The sequence below is a fragment of the Coturnix japonica genome, chromosome 1 (genome assembly GCF_001577835.2).
Source record: "Coturnix japonica isolate 7356 chromosome 1, Coturnix japonica 2.1, whole genome shotgun sequence".
NCBI classification, from domain to species: domain Eukaryota; kingdom Metazoa; phylum Chordata; class Aves; order Galliformes; family Phasianidae; genus Coturnix; species Coturnix japonica.
Genome location: NC_029516.1, coordinates 156,345,986 through 156,368,416, shown reverse-complemented (window position 1 = coordinate 156,368,416; position 22,431 = coordinate 156,345,986). Strand labels below are relative to the sequence as shown.

General features: G+C 40.9%; 2 protein-coding genes across 3 annotated transcripts in view; both read left to right on the top strand.

Moving 5' to 3' along the window:
• The first annotated feature begins 1,138 nt into the window (after positions 1 to 1,138).
• FRY (FRY microtubule binding protein) overlaps positions 1,139 to 22,431 on the top strand; it is a 164,521-nt gene continuing 143,228 nt past the window's right edge. The window contains exon 1 of one of the 2 annotated variants that reach the window (XM_032442142.1): positions 1,139 to 1,229. Coding sequence is in view for 1 of the 2 variants with exons in the window: in XM_015852021.2 (XP_015707507.1) it covers positions 20,572 to 20,641 (70 nt within the window). In the remaining variant the exon portion in view is untranslated. Of the gene's footprint in view, positions 1,230 to 20,380; positions 20,642 to 22,431 lie in introns of those variants that run through there. The other variant, XM_015852021.2, reaches the window with a different exon arrangement.
• LOC116652771 lies at positions 19,655 to 20,359 on the top strand. Its single transcript, XM_032442143.1, has one exon. It carries the CDS (start codon positions 19,823 to 19,825, stop codon positions 20,309 to 20,311), a length of 489 nt encoding a protein of 162 aa, XP_032298034.1. The 5' UTR covers positions 19,655 to 19,822; the 3' UTR covers positions 20,312 to 20,359.

Sequence of the window (22,431 nt, the reverse complement as noted above, 5' to 3'; positions counted from 1 at the left end):
GGCATCTCAGCTTAGCCTTTAATTTCAACACGAATCTGTCTCAGTTTTAGGATGTGCTTGCAGTTTAGTCTGATAGCAGAAAACAGAAGGCTGTGAGGATACCTTATTGTGGCCTTCTAATACTTAAAGTGAATTTATGAACAGGAGGGAGACAGACTTTTTCCATGGTTTGGTAGGACAAGAAGGAATGGCTTTAAACTAATAAAAGGGATTTTTAGGTGTTTTTGGGAAATTCTTCACTCAGAAGGTGGCAAGGCCCTGGCACAGCTGCCCAGAGAAGCTGTGAATGCCCCATTCCTGGAGGCACTGAAAGTCAGGTTGGATCAGTCCTGGGCAATCTGAGCTAGTAGGTGGCAACCAGTCAATGGCGGGGGGATTGGAACTGGATGGTCTTTACAGTCTCTTCCAACCAAAGCCATTCTGTGCTTTCATGGTCTTACAATCGTGTACATCTTCTTTTCTGTATTTATTTTCTATCTTAAAGAAACTAAATAATAAAATAGTTATCAGTGATGCATAAAGACATCAAAGTGCAAGGCATGTCGATCAATCAATTCATACATTGAGACTCCTGTTTCACATTTGATGCAGACGCTGAGAGGCCTCTTGCATGCCATAGGCTTGCTTTACGTTCTTTTCCTAACTGTGATAACTGGGAAGTAATTGTATAAAAATGAAAGCTGGGTGTGTGCGCATCACTCATTAAACATACCTGCTTTATAACTACTTCGTGGTTATGGAGTTTGATTCCGCAAGTCACTCGCAGGTTTTTTCCTTCTTCATTTACACATGGCTCATGGTATCGTAGAATGATGCTTGTTGATGGTTTTAGAGGAAGGAAGGTGAGAAAAACTATGTGTTTTCTGTCTCTCCCAGGGCCAGGCACTGCTTGAGTCCATGCCCCATGCCAGTGACTCAGGCATTCGCTTCACAGCCTAAGTCAGCCCTGTGTGGGACGACTAACACATTATCTCTTCTTTTGTACACTGAGGTTGTGTTGTGAGTTTACGTTAATGAAGGTCAGTGGTTAACAGGACTTTATCTAGCTACTTCAAGTAAGAATGTGGCCTCTAATTTTTACAACAGAATAGCTAGTATTTTGTAACAAATTCGCTGCTTTTTTTTTCCAGTGAAAATATTGTCGCAATTAGAAGTCTTGAGGCACTCTATCAAAGCATTTCTGGAGTTCAGACCAGCATACAGTCTAGCAAAGTCACTTTCTAAAATAAGTAAGTTGACCTGAAACTGTATTTGTATCTTAATTAAAATACTGAAAACAAAGAAAGAAAGAAACAAAGATGTTTAAAATTTGTTCAGCAATGGTAGGAATAAATATTTCTCATAAGACATGGGAATAAAGCAGCCATTACATATGATTTTTGATTGGATTTGTTAATTGGAAAAGACTTGTCAAATTCTAATTACTTCAAATAAGGATGCTTAAAATCATGTGTACAATTTGTATTTTCATTCAAAGTTATGATGATGTATGTTCAGTATTTTAATTTGCTGAAGGTTTGAGTATTCTTCCTCCTTTCAGAATAAGTTGTACTGCATGGAAACAGCATATACTTGTAATCTGCATGGAATAATTTCTGTTCACTTACGGTACCTCTAGTGCCACTCTGAACATTAAAGCTCGATAAAAGGGTGTATGTTGGTGTTGCATTTCCAGTTATCATCTATTGATAGCAGAAGGGAAGGCAAGAATGATTTGTCTCAAAGTTCTTTACTTCCCTTTCTCACTTCAAAATAAAAAAAATAGAGGCTTGTTTTTTCCTTAATATTCCTAGCAAGACCTTTCGCTAATTGAAAATGGGGAAGGGGAAGGGGGAGATGTAATCCTTACTTGTTGCTTATATTGGATACTGGCATTAGTTCTGTATGCTGCTGTAGTTTTTGGAGCCTTCAATTAAGATAATACACTATGTTAACAAATTGGTGTACTGCTGAATGAGTGCTTGCCTTCCATTGATCTGGGTGAGTGACCACTTTTTTTGTTAATAGCAGTTAAAACATTGATAACTTCTAGCTTTTTTCTTGGCATTCTGATTTTTTATGCTCACTTGTGTATTCCTCTGTATGTTACTTAATACATTTGTCAACATCTTAGTTCTTGAATGTTTTCTTCAGAAAGGATGGGTTGATGATTCAGAGGACAAGTCGGGGTTGTGCATTTAGAAAAGTCTGATGCAATGTGTGCGTGTTGTCAAACTTGTTTTCTTCTTGCGTTCACTGGTATTTTATGGACTGTGAAGATGGATTTCCTGATGCTTTGTAGGTAGGCAGTGAAGATACAGTCTGACCTTTCATTTATGTTTGGGACATACAGGAAACTTTCTGTTTCCACTGGAGCACGACTTGAGGGTGAAGATGAGGTGAAGGTAGGGGAAAAGGTGAGGTTAGTTTAGGTAAGGTTGTTTCTGCTGTGATGTGGATTTTTGTTTTCTTCCTTAATGCAAAGCAAAACAAACAACTGTTGCGTTGCCTCCTAGGTTTAGATTTTGCTATATTGCCACTGTCTGCTGCTGTAGATCTCAAAGCCTTGCTTTAAAGCAGTTTAGTGGTTGAGTGAAGAAATCCCACTGTATGCACAGTAACACCTTGCAAATCATACTGTTTCCAAGGGTTTATAGACCTCACTGTGCTGAAGGATCTTGTGAGATAATAAAAGCAGTTGCTTCCTGATTTCAACACAGGCTTCTTCATGTGCTGCCTTAGAAACAGAATGTGAAAAAGAATGTAGTTTAGTAACATGGCTTGCCTGTTTGACCCTTTATCTGTCTGCTGTGTGCTATCTAGAAGATAATGATTACATGGGTAGAAAGACATCTTAAAACGTGCACTGAATGCTTTCCGTCTGAGAAACATATCAGGTTCCTCCTTTTATATGGATATATAATTTTGAAGGAGTGGTGAATTAATACTCACACAGGTTACATCTCCAACAGAGTGTGTTAATATAAAACATACTGGAATTTAAAATAGAAAGCTAATATGAGAACATACAAGAGCACAGTCACTCTATTCGTGGAATGGCAATAGCCCTAACTACATTTCATGTGCAGTAATTGCATGAGGGCTTGTTGGCACTAATATTTAAATATTCCTTTTAATCTCTTATCCCCCATGTTAAATGTCTTCCTTTCTAGGAATCAGGAGATTTTAATTTGGAATGAGAACTCTATGAAATTGGAAATTGGATCTTTAATGAGGAACTTCACTTAGGAGCTCAAGACATTCTTTGTTACACTTGGATTTTGGGGATTAGAGAGTAGTTCCATGATTCTTGGTTTATTCATGTTATTTTGAGCTGTTTGGGTTCTCTGGGATGTTGAAGTTGCACGGCACTTGACAGGGTGAAATCAATTTGAATTCTTTTTGCCTGGGATACAGTAATACCTAACTTCAGCACAATGCTGTAATGAAGTTAGAAGTGGATGCACTACTGCATCTGACTGGACAAGGGGAAATGGCCTCAAGTTGCACCAGGGTAAGTTTAGGTTGGATATCGGGAAACACTTCTTTACAGAAAGGGCTGTTAAGCACTGGAATAGGCTGCCCAGGGAGGTGGTTGAGTCACCATCCCTGGATATGTTTAAAAACCATTTGGATGTGGTGCTCAGGGACATGATTTAGTGGAGGTTTGTTGGTTAGGGTACTATGGTTGGGCTGTAGTTGGACTTGATGATCTTGAAGGTCTTTTCCAACCTGAGCGGTTCTATGCTTTTATGATCCTATGATAATGAAGATCCCCAACAAAGAGCTGTTCATGCTTTTTATCATTTACTTAAGTTGCACTTAAAAAATACATATATCTTAAAGTAAAAATCTTCCCTGTCCAATATGGGAAGCCATTACTGTTTCCACTGAACAGTTTCTATAGATAGTATGTGATATGTGATAGATAATGTGATATAACCTTGTGGCTGCTTTTCCAAGGCTCTGGCTGTATGAGGATTTTTGTTTTGTTTGTTTGTTTTAGCACCGAGTGTACTGCTGTGACTTTCTGTGGGATTTTGATCTGTGTCTTTAGAATTCCTGCTGCTGAAATTTTGCTGTCCATAATGATAATAAGCTGGAGTTGCAGAATACTTTACTATGTATCCCTGTACTCCCTTTCCTGTAAATTACCTACTTTTCCTAACATAAACTTCCTCTGGGGGTAACTTGTAATGTAAATGATGAACTGGTAAAACAATTTTTAATGATTATGTTTAGTCCTCCTACTGGTAAGAGGAGGGCAGGGCAACAAGTGCCATTTTCCTTACGGTAACCTCAGTTGTCCCATATTTTTTACTTAGTTTAGAATCTCTATAAACTAGTCAGTCCAGCCTGTTTCTTCTCTCCCATTCCTCATATTCAAGCCAGGGAAATATCTCACTAGCAAAGCTGCTCCATTTCATCACCATTCTGTCTGGACCAACCTTCAGTCTCCCCTGACAATTCTTAGGCACATTTCAGAATTCATCATTAGTCAGGGAATCGAGAATTGGATATTGATACTATTTCTTAAAATATGTTTTCTTGTTTGCATGTAGGCTTTTTCATACAGTCTGTCCTTGTGGCCAGAGAACAACCACAGGTATTAATAGTGGCAAGTGTATCCTTCATGGTCTGGCATAACTGCATCATCAGTCTGGTCAGAGTGACATAATGTTATTGACTATAAAAGTCATTAAAACTCAGTACCAGTTTGTTCAATTGGTCACCTTTGAGTGCTTCCAAGAGAACTTGTTTAGACTTACATAGACAATTATTGATTCCGGTATAGAATATTATTTGAATGTTATCCTTCCAGTAGATGCTGTAGCCCTGCAACAAATTAAAAACTCTTATCTGCAGAAGAGGTTTCACTGTTAACACATAGATCCAAGTGTAGGAGAAGGGTAATAAAAGAAGAGCAGAATACCAGAACACAAATGAAATTTACAACATTCAGCTATTGGGTCTGAAATAAATTAAAATTTTCTGCCTAATGGTTGAGGATGAAAAAATTATACTTGCAAATGTCACTGTATATCCAATTCTGAATCCATTCTGGATCTCTAAAAAGAACAGTTCTTTTTATAGAGGCTGATAATGTGCTATTCGAGTTCAGATTTGTCATACTAAATGTTATCTGACTCTTAACTGAGAGTAGTTTCTCAATTTGCCTTTTACATGGGCTTTCAGGGTTAAGAAAATTTAATTCTTCCCCAGAATCTTAATTTATACTTGATAAAGAGGTCTGCATAATTTCGATTCTTCCCACTTGAAAGCCTGCCCTGGAAGAGGTCTGACTGAGTGTGTAATCTTCACTCAACAGCAGGAAGAATTGTTGCAATAGAGATGGAATAGACAAAAGTACTCAATGCCTTCTTTGCCTCAGTTGTTGCAGATAAGACTAGCCTTCAGGAATCCCAGTCCCAAAGCCTGCAGCAAGGTAGATTTACCTCTTGATAGAAGGGTTACGAGTTAGGTAATGTTGTAAACAAACTTGACACACATGAGTTGATGGGACCTGACAGGAAGCAACCAGAAGTGCTGAGGAAGCTGGACACCATCACTGTTGGCCAGTTGTACTGGTCTTTGAAAGCTCTTGTGCAATGGGAGAGGTTACTGGGGACTGGAAGAAAGCAGAGGTGACTCATGGCATCAAGGTGAGCAAGAAAGAGGATTCAGGAAACTACAAGCTAGTCACCCTCTTCAACTGAGATGATGGAGCAAAGAAACCAATTTCCAAACATAGAAATAGAAGACTGGGAGCAGTCGGCTTGCTTATATGAAGAAATAATCATGCTTGACCAGCTTCACTCTGCATAGAAGACCTGAGGTTCTAGTGAATGAAAAGCTGAACATGAGTCAGCAGTGCGTGCTTGCAGCTCAGAAGGAAAGCCAGTGAAATTATGGCTTCTGTCAGAAGAGGGGCAGCCAGCAGGGACAGGGAAGTGATTGTCTTTAACCTTGTGAAGACCCATCTGGATTGCTGTGTCCAGGTCTGGGGTCCCCAGCACAGGAAAGATATGGAGCTGTTGGAGAGGGTCCAGAGGAGGGCCATGAAGGTGATCAGAGGGCTGGAGCACCTCCTCTAGAAAGACAGGCTGAGGGAGCTGGGCTTGTTCAGCCTGGAGAAGAGGTGGCTGCAAGGAGGCCTCATTGCAGCCTTTCAGTATTTAAAAGGGGACTATAAACAGGAAGACAAACAACTTTTTGCGAAGGTAGACAGTGATGGGACAGGCAGGAATGGTTTTAAGCTCAAAGCAGGAAGTTTTAGATTGTATGCCAGGGAAAAGTTCTTTACAGAGAACGTGGTGAGGAGCAGGCTGCGCAGAGGCAGTTTTTGATACTTTGAACTCAGCAACCTTCTGCAGTGAGACAGCTGGCTTGAATGATGGGAGTGGAGGCCATATTGTTTTCCTTCACTTTAGAAATGCTTTTGACAGTATTTTCTGTAACAGTTTCATATATAAATGAAGAAGTACAAATTGGATAAAATGGCATTGAGGTGGGTTGAAAACTGCTGCTGGGTTGAAAGGGCTGTTGTTGGAGCTGGAGGTCAGTCACTAGCAGTGTGCCCCAGAGGTCAGTGCTGAGGCTAGTACTGCTTAATAGGCATTTCAGGAAGCTCAAAAAAAAAGGAAAAATCAAGTTGATATGACCTTAGCACAGTTTAATCTTATTACTTCTACAAGTACTTTGGCTCATAACCCACTCTATGTTACTGAGAATTGTACTGGTTGTCTTGCACATCCAGAACTATTATAGTTGTGGAGTTTCCTGATTTTTCTTTTTGTTGAGTCTTCCCTACTTGATGTCATCATAAAAATATTATTTCTTTTTGCTTTTTGTGAAAGATAAATTATAAAGGCATCAAAGCAATCCTACAGATCCTCATCGAACTTCACTGTGTGCTACCTGTAGCCCATGGCTGTTGTTGCAGGAGGGGTAGGCACTTTTTCCATCTCCTTTGTTTTCATCAGTTCCAGATACTTGCAATGGGAGTAGGTGCATTTCCTTCATTAGATTTGTCATCTTGGAGAAAAAGAGAAGTTTTGTCATTATTTATATTTTATTAATTTTGCAATAATCCCAGTTTTAGGTATAGGTCACTAAATCACTAAACATGAAATCACTGTTTCACAACATTAAATATACTGGAACTGAGAACATTAGGTCGGGCTTCCAGCTGAGGCCAGTAAAAAATGGTTTTCTGCTCTCCCAGGTTTTACTTCTTACAGCTTGTTGGCCACAACAGAAGAGCAAACTGATGAGAAACCAGCAGTGCTGTTCGTAGGGTTTTTACTAGGAGTGCTTTCTGACCTGTATGATGAGGATGAAACACATCTTTCAAAACTACTGGATAGATGACCATGCCTAAGCTAGTCACTTCAAGCTCACTTTATGGTCATTGAAGAGAAATGGGTCATATTTGAGCTCAATTCATATGATCTGTTGTAGATCCCAGCATTAAATGGGATGATCAGCCCTTATTTCCAAATACTGACTACAAGATATCAAAGCTGAGTAACTGAATTTGGGGTAGTTATTCTGAAAAATTCTGCTTTTAGTCAAATAAATTCTACCTCTGCAGTCAACCTTTAGCTTTGTCCTTATGGCCAAGCAAGAGACAAATCAAGACACAAAGATAAAGGAAGAGAAAGGGAAAATGTTAGCGGCTTCCACTCTTTTACCATGTTGCTGGCCTGCACACTGATGGAAGCTCTCAAAAAGCATGACAGGATCTGAAATCTCAAAATAATAAAGCATGGGTTTGTGTGTTTCTCAGACATAAGTTATTGCAATCTTTTAAAAATAATTATTAGCTGTAGTGTTTGTAAGTGCTTATTTCATTTTGTTTTAATGAAGCATTATTGCTTCATTTAAATACTAAAACGTCATGTTTACTAACACAGAATTCGAATGCCGTGAATGTAAGGTGCTTCTTCATACACAAATGGTTATTTTTGGGATTCCATCAATCCTGTGGATCATATCATGCAGCTCTTATCAAGCAGCGTGACATGATGAGGTGCCTCACTTGCAGAAGATACGGACTGTGAGCTCTGAGCTGCCTTAACTAACATCCTTATTTCCCTCCTCTGTCCTGGCTGTGCAGGTATCCCAGGTGTCAAGGGTTTCTCTGATGTGGTCCAGAGTTATTTTTCAAGGAGCTGAGGATTTTGTATGTTTGAAGCCTTTCATTGCTTTGTGAAGAACAAAATAAGATTTCATGCAATGTGTTGTGAAAAGGGATTAAAATCAGTTGTGCCTTTTGACAATATGAATGATAGTAATGTTCATTTAAATGTCTTAAGTTCATATTATGTAATATTCTTTAACATGCTCAGTGCTGTTTCTGTGCATCAGTTAAGTGCTGAACACACGTTGTATTCATCTGATGTATGACATGAACACTTCTTGTAACAACCACTAGATCATTCAGTATTTGTTTTAAGATGAACTTGAAAGGAAAAGAATGCTGCGTGAAAGTTCCTTCCCATATCCCCAGAGGAACACATGAAAAGGGAAAAATATGTATATACATACATACTGATAGCTGAGACATATCTGAGATATTTAATTCATGGTTCTTTTTTTTTCTTTTCTTTTTCCCCAAAGGTCATTATCATCTTCTATTAGTTCAGATTCACTTTGAATACAAATTGCCTCCTGTGTGTCCATGGGAACAGCTATACAGCAGGACTGATTGCAGCAGCTCTTTGGGTTAGGTGTGCTCCTCTATTCTCCAGAGCTGACCTCCCTCTTCTGCATTTTAGCTAGATTCTGCCTGCTAGCCGAGCAAGTCTAGGGGGTGCTATTTTGTCACCAGTTTTTATGTCACAGTAAAAAGATTCACTAGAAGTATGTAAACTTTTATATTCCCATACCCCAGAACTGTAAAGAGTGGTTTCTGTTTCAAGAGCCTGTATGTATTTGGTGAAGAAAACTTGTTTATTTTTTCCCCTTTATGCCATTTTCAAACTCTTTTTGTTTTTGTTGGGTATGGACTAAGCAACGTGGAGTGCTTAGTGACTCTATCAGCTTAATATTCTGATCTGCAGACAGAACCTCACAGGAACAAATAGGGGTTTGTAGCAGTTGCTTTTCCATATCAGCGTACAGCCTGCTGTCCACATAAACTAATATCTTAGTGTAAATATTTTGATGCAATTGTGTGCTATTGAGAATTATTAGACACTATTGCAAACACATGTATATGTGAGAAATTATGTTTGCATCTCATAACTATTTATGGAGTCAACTTTAGTTTATTTTAACATTTGGAAGGGGTTTTATTTGGATCCAGTGTACCAAGAATAGCTCTGAACTACTGCAAGGATGTTTCTGTTTTGTCTGGCAACTGAACTTACTGAAAGTGGACTATAAGTAAATAAAATCTCTGGCCTGACCTATGCAGGAGATCAGACTGATTATCACAGTCCACCATGGCTTTATAAACCTTTAAGCTCGTTGCTTAGTGTTGCTTGCAATTAAGATCTGGAAAGTGTCTGTTCCTGGAGCTGCCGGAGTAGCACAGTAGATTAACCAGCAAGGTGGAAGAACATTGTTCAGTAGGACTGAATTAATCAGGAGCTAGCGATGACCTCCCTCGATTTGTGGAAGGGTTCAGGCCATGTCCCTGTGCCGACGACCTGTATGAGACAGCAGATACCATGTATACGAGTATACCAAGTGACACTGCTCCATGGGAGCTCACATTCCTCCCCCATGAACATGGCCCAGGGCTCTGTGCCCCTGCACCCCCATGCAAGGCTTAAGGGCGGATGGATCACCGTGGGCTTTTTAGGATTGACATCCTCTTTTAAACTTAGACTGGTATAAAATCTAACTTTTTCTCCAGATCTGCACATTGTATTCATATGCTTTCATAAATGTTTTGTGTTAGTGGATAGTTTTCAGTTATATGCTGTTTATCTTGAGTTTCATTTGAGTTTCATTTCACAGCTGAGAAGCAAATCCAGAGATGAAAAGGAAGGAACCCATATTCTCTTCCAATCCACCAAAAAAAAAAAAAAAAAAAAAAAAAAAAAAAAAAAAAAAAAGCATGGGAGAGGATGAATTCTTATTTTAATAACATGTTGTTTTTATTTTCATTGCCTTTAATGATACAATGGACAAAGAAGCATTAGAAGTTTGATCCTTAACCAGAACAGGCACTTAATAATCCACAAAGCATCTGTTAGAAATTTCAGGAGCTGAATACCTGTGAAAATCGAGCCTGCAGTGACTCAATATCATTAATCATTTTAAGTGTAGTTAAAGTAGCTATAATTACCACTGCCTTTGCAAGGAAATCTTCCTGTTTTAAGTGTTACATCTTTCTGTGCTTTCTTCCTTGGGTACTAAGACACAGATAATGGTTTTTGGGTTTTGTTTCATTGTTTGTTTGTCTTTTAGCTAATAAATAGCAGATTTTAAGTTTTGTGTTGTTCATTTATTCATGGAATTGCAGTTTCCATTCAGATCTAACAAGAGAGAAATTCTGAGTGACATTACTTTCTTAAATAGATAGAACGTCATTTGCTTTTTTTCTGTCAGAGCTGTGTCGTAACCTGTAGCTCACTGAGAACCAAGACATTGTTTTCTAGGTTAGTAAGAAGGAACAGTCTGAGAAGGACAAAAAAGATCCAGTTATAAAGGCTGCATGTGTATCTGATCTCACCTCTGTGGAGATACCACAGTGAGTCAAAGGACGCTGCAATTCTGTAAATCCATTGCCCAGATTCAGATGGAAGAGTTGTGGTTGCAAAACCTTCACCACAGCAAGAGATAATTCCTTGGACAAGTGCTAATCTGCTAGAGCTTATTGTGCTGAGGGGAATAAAAACTCAGCCAAGATACCCACAGGTTATTTTGAAAGGTGAAACAAAGCTTATAGCAAAGAAAGTTTTCTTCCCAGTACATTAAAAACATACAGGAAAGATTTTGCAAGTCAGAGCAAGTGTTCTTATGTAAGGCTGGAGAGGTGTTGTTTTAACCAGAAGTTGAGCTCTCTCTAGCCTGCATCAAAGGCTGTGGTTGTGTAAGCACTATGTAACAACCCTTGTGCATTCTGCCTCACTGCTGTTTGGGCAGGAGATTTGCATACACAGGAATTTCAAAACTTTCCCTTCAACAACTGTTTGGAAATGAGGAGCTTTCTTGGCATCGCTTCTAATAGTAACAGTAATAATAATTGTGAATGGTGACAGGAGAGAGTGATGGCAGAAGCTGTATCCTCAGGGTCAGCTGCTCGTAATGAGCAGGAGCTGGAGAGGATAACAGCCACAAGGCACAGAAAATTCCCTGGGTAACTGTTTGGCCCCGTTTCTCCTGACAGTGCCTTGCTGTTGTTGTTTATAAAGTGGCTGTAAAAGAAGCAGTCTTGGAATTATGAAGGTTTTTGCTGGTAGCTGGCTGTGTTTCCTTTGGATGGACAGAAGTATTCTCTAAAGGGTGTGGTGTTGGACACCTAACTACCAAAGGTATCAGGTGAGCCAAGAAGCTTATGTTCCCATGTTCACCATATTTATAAACTGCAGATAGGAGAAGAAAAGTAGTTACTTGGTTAACCATTTGGCATGGCTTTCTTGGGTAATCCTGATATTTTTAAGCGTTATTTCACCCTACCATGAAACAAAAAAAAAAAAGAAATTGAAAAAGTGAAAGACATTTCCTAGCTGAGTAGTTGGATCCTTTATGTGACTAGAGGCAATGCTCAGCTGAGCCACCTGAACCTAAACCTGAAATCTTTATTGGCATTTCTGAGTAGAATGAGCCAAGGATGTGCCAGGCTGATTCCTCCCCAGAAGAAGTGCTACATGGTTTGTGACTGTGTGTGTGAATACACGTGAGAGAAATAAGGCCAGCTAATCCTGGGGTGAGCTCAGTTTCCCTCTCTCAACTGCCAATTCCTTTGCCAGTGCTGTGAGACAGAGCATTTCTGGGGTTAATTCACAGTGAATGTTTTATGCATAAAACACTTGCGGGGAAGTGTGGAGGGGTTTGTGCTGCAGGGAACATTGGTGCTGCCCCAGGCCCTGCCCTCTGACAGGCTGACACCTGATAGCAGAGGGAAAGAGGTAGCAAACCCAGCATGCTCCGATCCCTGTCTGTGATCTGTAAGAGATGGAAACAGGCTGAAGCTCTTCCAAAATGTTTATTCTCATTTCACAGGTAAGAAATCAGTTTCTAAGGTTGGCGTTGCTTGTGGAGCCAGGGGACGTAAGGAGGAGGGTATCCTTATACACAGTAAGGAAAACATAGAGGTGTGAGTGTCCAATTAGGTCAGTCAGAAAGGAAGAAGTGTTAATAATTAACTACAAAACTAGAGAACGGAAAGGAAAGTTTAAAAAAAGAACAGGTAAGCAAGTTGCTTATCGCAGCAGCATCTCGTGTTGAGTCAGAGAGAGCTTCAGGAACCACCGTGGTGGAAGAAAGAGAAAGAAGTATCTGTAAATGTATTTGTGGTTCAGGAAAATGTTTGTGTTAAAAGTCACATTGCAAGTAGTGCCTAAATTATCTCAATAGTAGAACTGGCTGAACAGCAGACTGGTCTTTGAGAGCAAATGGGAACTGCCACCCTGAAAATTCCTGCTTCTAATTAGGTAATCAGTGGAAACACCATCCCTGTTATACCTGCATTTAGAGCTTGCAGAAAAAGAGGCTTGGACATTTCCTTCTGCAAAGAGAAAAAAGCAAGAAAACAGAAGGGTGATGTGGTTTCATTTGGACCAGGGCTGCCTTGGTTGTGGGATGCTTTTGGATCCCAGCTGCTGCCTCCTGCCTCTGTGGGGAGCAAGGGGACAGACTGGGGTGTCCAAGACCAGGGCCCTGGGATGGGAGGAGGCATCTGGGTCTAAACCTAAGGGAATGTGGGCAGCACTAGGACAGGGAAAAAAGAGGAGAAGCTGAGAAGTCTTATGATCTCAGCAATAATGGCATGCAGTCATTGTTATCCATCCCTGGAGACTCCACAACAATAACAGTATCTGGTGATCAATGAGTTCCAACCCTTCCCCTTCCTGGCTGTACTTATCTGCCCTCTCACAGGGCTTGCTGTGCTGGTGGTGTATCCACATCCTAGAAGATATGTGGGGGAAGTCCTGAGTGCGACCCTTGGTGTGAGTATTTTGGAGCCGGGTCTACGCACTGTGTATTCAGATTCCATATTGAGAGGAAAAGAGTGACAGCTGCCACTCTGGGTGACCCAGTGCAAATCTTTTAGGCAGAAATTACCCAATGGAAATTATGCTTTGAGTGGCTTGGGGATGGTTCCATCACTCATCTCACCTCTGAAAACAGGGGCACCAAATTAGAGGCTCTGTCAGTGGTTTGGAAATTTCCTGTTTTCAAGAAATTCAGCAAAGCTGTGTCAGGCTGGGACATTTGGGGATTATGTTGTGTAATTTTATGTAAAATACAGATAAGGATATGCAACGGTGCTGAGAAGGGCATTTGTTTAGAGAATTCTCACGACAGCAACCAGCTTGTTCAGAAATTGTGCCTGGATGTAAACTGGAAGGTGAATAATAGGAAGAGAGTGCTGCTCAGACTGTGCTTCTTGCCCACTGATCCATCCTTTGCTGAGAGGTGCGGGCTGCATTCTGACCTTTGCAGCAGGATTTCTTGCATCTGTACCACATAAGGCCATAATGGTGCAGATTTCAAACTGACTGACAGAATGGGGTGTTGCTGGGGTGTGTAAGGATGGCTGGGTGTATGAGGGAACTGCATACAATCATGGAATGTCTTGGGTTCGAGGGGACCTTAAAGCCCATTTAGTTCCAACCACCTGCCATGATCAGACTTGCCGCCCACCAGATCACGCTGCACAGTTATCTGTGATTTTATGCAAACTGCCTGAGAACCTTTTCCCAGAAATACAGACATGCTTTTATCTTCAGTTTCGACGCAGTTTGCAATGTAAATCTGTATTCCCCATGCACTGTTATTTACCGATCTGCTGCTGCTTGTTTTGCTTTCCATCACTAGGTGGCAATATCTTAACAGTCAGTTGCAAACCGAAGGCAAAACAAAATGGTGCGGCAAAAAACTATTGGTACATAAAAGTGAGGAGGATTTCAATCGGTTCACTTACAGCTTGTTGTGTTAAATCAGGTTTGCTAGTGAGATGTTATTTTCTGCTGTGCTTTCTAATCAATCTGTGCTTCTTATGTCAACCCTCAGATGTTTATTTTACATTAAATTTTGATATTGTGGACCTTTAGAGTTCAATTGATGTGGATAATGATTTTCATTTTCATTTTAACAGAGGACATTAGCAAAGTATGTGTACAAACTGCTTTCTTAATGTTCAGCATGAATTGTATTGTGTTATATAAGTTATAGTGAGGAAAACAGAAAAGAAAGTCTTCTAAATATTTTAACGTAGGAATAAAGTTCATAAATTCAGTGAAAGCCAAGATGAAGAGAAAAACTTACCTAAGTACATCTGCATACCATGGTCATTTTCTGATTCAATGTAAAAATACTCTTTTCTTATTATTTGCTGGCACGTGGGCTTATCACTTCACAAATACTACAAAGACATGCTGCTGTCCTTGTGCTGCTTTTTTTCCCCCCTCCTCCTGAAATCAGTGGAAGCAAATCAGGTACTTAAACATGTGTTTCTAGCAGAGACCCTCCAATTGCAGTTTCAGAAAGCCGAGGACCTAACGTAGGTCTTGTGTCCTAGCTGCCTATGTCAGTGAATAGTGCACATACTTTAGGGTAGCTAAAATGGCACTAGATACCTATAATTAGATACCCAAATGTTATCTCACCAAGACCAGTGTCCATCTGAATGCCACCACACTCTTTTCTGAAGAGGTTCCAAGCTGTTTGTTAAAGAAGGGAATGTGAAATAATGACTGCAGTGCAGCATATCCCAGGATATGATAACATAATAGATCCTTTCTGGACTGATCTGCTTTGTGTGCTCTGCTGGGCAGTCACATTTGTCTGGGAACCATTCTCTGTATGCCTGAGATGTTTTGCCAGAAAGAACTTGACCATATCAAAGCCACAGAGACACTGATGTGCAGCCACCCTTCCTAATTGCTCTGGGAAAAACCTCCAGCCAACCCAACTATTATACAAGCTCCACCTATGTAAACCTGAGTTGTTATTGTGGAAATCAGATGCATAGATGTAAATCAGCAAGCAAAAAGGTGTCTATTGCTTGATTAGGACTGAAGTGCTCCATATCTTGCAGAATTGCAGTGTAGGCGAGGCTTTGGTGGAACTGTGGACTGAATCATAGGGTCGTAGAATCATAGAATTGCTCAGGTTGGAAAAGACCTTCAAGATTATTGAGTCCAACCACAACCCAACCACACTACCCTAACTAACAGCCCTCTGCTAAATCATGTCCCTGAGCACCACATCCAAACGGGTTTTAAACACATCCAGGGATGGTGACTCAACCACCTCCTGGGCAGCCTATTCCAGTGCTTAACAACCCTTTCTGTAAAGAAGTGTTTCCCAATATCCAACCTAAACTTTCCCTGGTGCAACTTGAGGCCATTTCCCCTCATCCTGTCGCCTATCACCAGCGAGAAGAGACCAGCTCCGCTCGCTTTGTGCTGTTTACAGGTCTCTGTGCACTTACACATACAGTCACTGTGTTTTATCGATGGGATTTGAACCAGTGTCCTTAGAGATGAAATACATAATCACCTGCTATATAACTCCAGACTAATTCTGTTAGCAGCAAATAAGGAACACAGTGTTCTACTTAGTGATTTGTGCTACTAGAAGAAAATGAGTCTGTGAGTTCTAGGAAAGAGCATAGGTACAAAATCTAAGCCCAGTTTATACGTTGTTACTGTCACTCCTTTGAGGCTTTAGCTCCTCTTTGCATTTAGCCTCAGATTGTTCAGACTGCCAAAACCCATCAAGTCTTTTCATAGCAAACCAAAAGGAGCTCTGAACAATTGTGCAAGCGCTGTGCTATAATCATTATTTTCATATGCTTTTTTAGGGATTCTTGCAAGCATTACTCAGAACAAAGAGGACTGAACTGCCTGTGTTACTGTTATAAATAGTAGTCAATAAGAAATGTGCACAAAATGGGTACCTATGCCACCGAATATTGAGCATCTAAATAAAGTGCCTGAATTACCAAAGTAGATTCGCATCTACAGACAGCAAAGAGGAACAGGCTGTTTTGGAAAGTAATTGCACTCTGTACCTGAACTCTTGGGAATTCTTGAATCATGCTGAAGGAACTCACTTCCCAGCAGGGGCGTCTACATTGCATGCCTGAAGAGAGAGGTTGTGAGCACCTCCAGCTCAATGCATTTCTGTTGGTATTTGTCATTGTTTGAGTAAAAGTCATGGAGGTCTATCATTTCTCAGATGTTTTGCAACAAAGGTCACTGTTCATGTGGTGCTCTGGTCACACAAATACACCTGACTGTGGTGGAAAACGACTTCTCCCAGCTTGTTTTCTCCAAAGCTGAAGCCTGGAAAGAGCACTTGCATTGTTCAGCCACAGAAGGAGGCAATCCAGGTACCTGCAGCTCCTGGATATGTGCTACCTCTGGTCTTGGAAGGCAGGAGAGCAGGAGGTGACAGCATCTCACAAGTGCAGTTTGAGTTACCTGCAAATGTTTTGAATTGAAACACAGTTTCTGATGTCATGGTAACCAGCAGGTGCTTCATCATGGCAGACCTATAAAGACTCCTACATTTTGGATCTTTGATTTGCTTTTTAGGTGCAAAAACAGTTACATTGTCATTAACATATCATAAACTCCCATGTAGCAATATCATAAATCAACTCCTTGTATTTGTAAATACCTAGCGCTGTGATATCCATCATCAGAGAGCTTATTATGCTGACAGACTTTGAGTGCTTATGCCAGTCTATCTTTCAGATATGAAATACATAATTAAACTCTGAATATCATAAAGCCAACAAGAATTAAAGCAGAAGCTGTATAACTTCAAAACTTCTGAGTCTTGTCAGTCTTCCTGGAACGAGTTCTGAGCTGCTGTTTCTGCCATCTCTGTGTTCTACCTGGTTTGAAGTGTTTCCAAAATGGTTTCCAGCCATGGTTTTATCTGGGGGCACTTGGGGGGCAGTTTCTCCTCCTGTAGCTCATCAGACTGATGAGTTGTAAGCATTGCTTGGTGAACCAAAAGCAGTTATTTAGTCTGGACCTCTGGTTACAACTATTGTGAGATCAGGAGGCTTTATGTGAAAAGATGTGAGTTGTATGAACTCTTACAGGCAAGGCCAGAGAAATGTACAGTGTAAGAATGGTGGCATTTTTCTTAAATATACTTCTTGAAATCCACAGACTTTTTAACTGTTTCAGTACAACAGTGTGTTGTGAGTGGAAATACACAGAAAGACAAAGTGTTACTCAGAAAGAATCCTGTACAGTGAAAGCAGTGAGATTCTGTGCTGTATGTCAGTGCTGTGATAGGATGTTAAAAGGAGATTTTTATATGTGAATTCAATTCCAAGAAAGGTGGTGAAAAGGTGCTAGGGAGGAGTGCTGCCACTCCAAAATAGAAGGCTGAACCTAGTTGTCCTGTTTAATGTTAATGGAGCAAATGCAGACAGGTGTTGGGTGATGCCCTGACATCCCAGACACAAATTCCACTTTCAGCAGTCAAACCCTGTTATCCTTGGATGGAACAGCCCAGGTACTTCTACCCCAAACAGCTGTAAATCCAAGAAGAGATTGTACTGATTAGATTCACTGACTGGTGAAGACCAAGAAGGATGAAGGACAGGATTATAATTAAACCATGTGCTTACGAGATGATTCAGGACAGGCCTGCAGTTTGAAAAGGCAAACTGTATTCAGTGAGGATGAGAGAAAGAGAGAAATAAGATATGACTGCTGACAAAGTGAATGCCTTGCCTTTAGGTTCAATAGGAGCCAGGCCTTAACTAGGGAAACAAAAATAGGAGGCTTAACACCAACAGATGTATCAATTATGAGGTAAAAACAACTCAAAATCTTTAATTCACATTATAAGAGAACAGCATAACTAGTAATAATAAAGGGGCGAGCATGTGAAGTTGCTGGTCAGTACCTTTTCATGGAGAATCTGTCAAGAGACAGAAAAGAGAGAAACTACAGGATTTGTGAGGGAAAATGATCCGTACCAGCAGAAGGGCTGCTCGACTCCAGCCACACTTAAAGCTTTATAACAAAACGTGGTGAGAGATTATAATTAAGGTGGCATATTTGACTGAAAATTGGATGAAATGCAACATGGATTTAGGAAAGAGCAACATTTGCAAATTAAACTCATATCTTTATTTTCAGCAAAACGATGTGATAAAATTAACCTATCGGTGGTTTTTAGATAAGCATTTGATGCAGCACTACAAGGGTTCTTATCTAAATCCTCGAACACGGGTATTGGTACAGCATTTGCAAGATGGAATGAGGGCTTCCAAACCTGACTGGTGCTGTCTGCTGAAAACTGAATCAGTGGGATGGTGGGAAGTCATCAGCTCTTGGGACCGACTGTATTTGCCATTAAGTTTAATGTTCATGGTGAAATGGATGTGGTGCTCAGGGATATGATTTAGCAGAGGGTTGTTAGAGTTAGGGTACTATAGTTAGGCTGCGGTCGGACTTGATGATCTTCAAGGTCTTTTCCAACCTGGGAAATTCTATGATTCTGTGAAAGCTTGGAGTGTGCTGGTTAAAATGTGGTGGCACACCACTGGCATTGCCAGGACAGGGGGAACAGACAGGGCTCTTAGAAAAAGAAACTGTGGGCCCAAAGTGAGAGAAAGGAGGTGATGTTTAGGATGTGGGGAAGGCTGATCAGATCTCTTTGGTAGCTGTTGAGGTCCCTCCTGTGTACTCCAAACATTTCTGATTACACACCTTCAAGAAAGAGTGTCAGCTGGCTTTGAGTGAACTCAGCTTAGGAATTGAAAGAAAGTTTAGAGAGTTTCCACAGCAGCCTTCCTTCTCTGAGGGCACAGAACCTTATCTCCATCTGCGGTGTGTTTACAAAAGGCATCGAGCGTGTTTTCAGTGCGAACCGCAGGAGTTTGGACTCGGTGACCCTTGTGTGCCTCAGCTTTCAACCCAAAGATTAAATATTCTGCATACTGAAACTAAAAATAATCTGCAAATATAATCGCTGGCAAAGCTTTTTTGAAGAATCAGCAGCAAACACAGTACAGTTTGGCTCAGTGACTGTAATTATGAGATGCTGCAGGAAATGTACACCGTGAAGTGAGAGAAGTGCTGTTATTCCCAGAAAACAACATCTGGAGGGATGGGACCAAGATTAGAAGAAACAAAACGTATTTGGGAAACTGCCGCTTCTTGTTTTTCTTTATTAAGATGTGCATAGCGATGTGCTGCGAGTATTCAAAATAAAGTCTTAACAGTGAGGAAAGCGTAGCTGGCAATGAAATACTTTGTAGACGATGCACAGTTGTTAACGAGCAATGAATATCACCTCTTTCTCATTTCCTTCAATGAATTCACTTTGCCCTCCTTCCTTTAAAAGAAAATGACATTGATCACAAGAGTGGTGAGGTGCTGCCATAGGCTGCCCAGTGAGGCTGTGGATGCCCCGTTGTAGGTGTTCAAGGCCAGGTTGGATGGGGCCCTGGGCAGCCTGGTCTAGTATTGAATGGGGCGGTTGGTGGCCCTGCCTGTGGTGGGGGGGTTGAAGATTCACAGTCATTGAGGTCCCTTCCAACCCGGGCCGTTCTGTGATTCTGTGAACGTTCTGTGTCTCAGGCAGGGAGCTGTCAGTCTTGTTTGTCTCCGGGAATTCAGCTCGCTGTCTCCCGTCTTTTGTTTAAGGGGAAAAAAAAAAAAAAAAAAAAAGTCATGAAAAAATGACAGCGCGTTTCTGTGTCGCTGGGAGAGAAAAACAGAACCAGCCTAAGCTGTCTCTGTGCTCTGTAAGTGTTTCTCTTGTGCAACTGGGCTGGCGGCGAGCCCCGTTTTTGAGACGTCACTGCCATGAGATGGATGGGCGCAGCGCCGCTTTACCGCAGCGTGATGCGGTGCTGTACGGCTCGGGCGGGCGGGCGGAAGGGGAGCAGCTGAGCAGATCGCGCAGAGGAGGTTCGGTACGGCTTCTTGTTTGCCTACCGAGCAGCAGCCCGGCAGGCGTGTGCCCAGGGGCTCCGAGCCCACCCCGCGCCGATGGGAGAGAGCTTCAGCCCGGCAGAGCGCACCTTCCCAGGAGGCTCCCGCTGTGCTTATGGAACGAGCGCTGCGCTGCTGCCGTGAGCGGCCGGAGCGGAGCTGCCCGCTGGATCAGCGCGATACCTGAAAAATCCACATTCAGGGCGTGGGGGGGGATTAAAACCCTCCGCTGATCAATTAAGTACGAGCCCCGAAGGAAGAGCAAAGGACGGAACCTCGTGGTGTGTTTTTGTTGTTGTTGTTGAGCTGCTTTTTTTTTTTTTTTTTTAAATGAGCTTACCTACCATGAACGGAAGAAGTGGATCTGCGGAGACTTCATTTCCTCCTGTGACCCCTCGTTTACATCACTGACTGGTGACAGTCACAGCTACATACACAGTACCTGCCACTTCAGCTGCTCAGAATTAGAGAAGCCTCTTTGTATGCAGCAGACATGGCTAGCCAGCAGGATTCAGGCTTCTTTGAAATCAGTATCAAATATTTACTGAAATCCTGGAGCAATAGTGAGTAGTGGAAGAGTAATCTTTTCATGTTACGCATTGCTTGCTAAATAGCTGGGATAACATGAAGGCTGAAATCTTTGCATTACTGTATGTTTGTCTCGTGTAAATCATATAATCTTGCTTTTGCCAGCTCTGAAAATCAGAGTGTCAGATTTCAGTAGGTTTCATTAACTGCAAAGACCGTAATGAGATTATGCTTGATTTTGCTTGATTGAATTCTGAAGTTAGGCTGCTTTCTGGCTGTCTCTGACAGTGCATTGCAGGAGTGCATTCCACACAGCATTTCCTGCCTATGTGTTTATTTGATTTGTTTGTCCTTTATCTAAATATTTTGGGAAATGCTGCTTAATCATGAGGGTGTGGTGTTGCTCAGAAGTTGGGATTTATTAATTGTGCACCCAGGACAAAAATATGATGGTTATGCTTCAGGTCTGAAAGTCATTAGATTAATGTGATGCAAAGCAAAACATCAGCTACTTACAGCTGCGCTTCTCACCCTCTGTGCTTAATTTCAGAATCTTATGCAATATTTCCATGCAGAAAGGATCCATCTGTTTACCTCATCCAAACTGGGTTCTGCAGGATGTAAACAAATGCGATTTTGGTCTTCCTTGGTCTTTTCAGTAGCACTGTTCCTGATGTCTGTTGTTGTCTAAATCAGTCACTCTTCTAATTTGAGAAACATAGGAAGATTTCTGAATAGCATTTAGTGCATGCAAATATATTCCGGTTATGTAAGGCCACGGGGTAACTATCAGAAATCCACTGTTCAAAATACATGAGCAGCATATTCCTTTTCCATCTGAGCTTGCATTAACAGTACTAGATCTCTATAATTAACTGTTTTGCAAAGGTAGAAGAAGATGTCTCTGGAAAAATCCAACCTGCTTACGTATGCAGTAAGGTTCTGATCATTGTTTATAATATAATAACTTCTGCATTATAGGCTGTTACATTAAAATGCTGTGGTATGAACAGAATGGCAAGACATGCTTCATGCAAGGCATGTATCCAGATACTGGCAATGAAATAGAAATAACCAGTGGATAAGTGACATGCTGGGCTTGTCTTCATTAAGTGATATCCATAGGAACTCTGTTTTTCCAGGTCATTTGTAACCTCAGTAACACTGTAGTGCTTGTTTGAATCTGTTTTTCTGCCTCAAGTAGGAAGCCACTAGGGAATAATGCTATTACCTAAGCAGCATTGCTTATCTGCCCTATTTTGTGCATATTCATTCAAGTCAGCATCACAAGGGCTGGAAGGGAATTTTGTGACTTAGTCTCCTCTTTGGTCTAATGATATTCAACAAACAAAAACATCAGCGCGTGTTGTGACAGCACGTTGTAACAAGCTGGTCCCAGCTTATGACAGAAGAAAAACAAATCACTTTCATGATGCAGAAACCAAATCAGTTTTGATCAGTTCTGCCACTGTTTTTGTAATCTATTGCTGTAACTTTGAGTAAAACCAGCACATAATATAAAATTGCTCCATTATGAAGGGCAGGATAACATTTTAATCTTTCTTTTTTCTCCACTGTGTTGATGTTGAAAGTATTCCAAAATATCAGAGATGTTTCTAGTCTGAAATGAGAACTCTTGAAGTGAAATAGGTTTAGAGAAATGGAGGTGCTGTATGAATAACTGGTGTTTCTGACACACTTGTAGCTGAGAAACATGCTTTCTGCTGTATTTGAATAAACAGTAAGAGAAAATAGAATAAATTAATCCAGATTGACTTGTTGCCAATTCTTTTTTTTTCTTTCCTTTCAGACTGGAAGGCTGTGT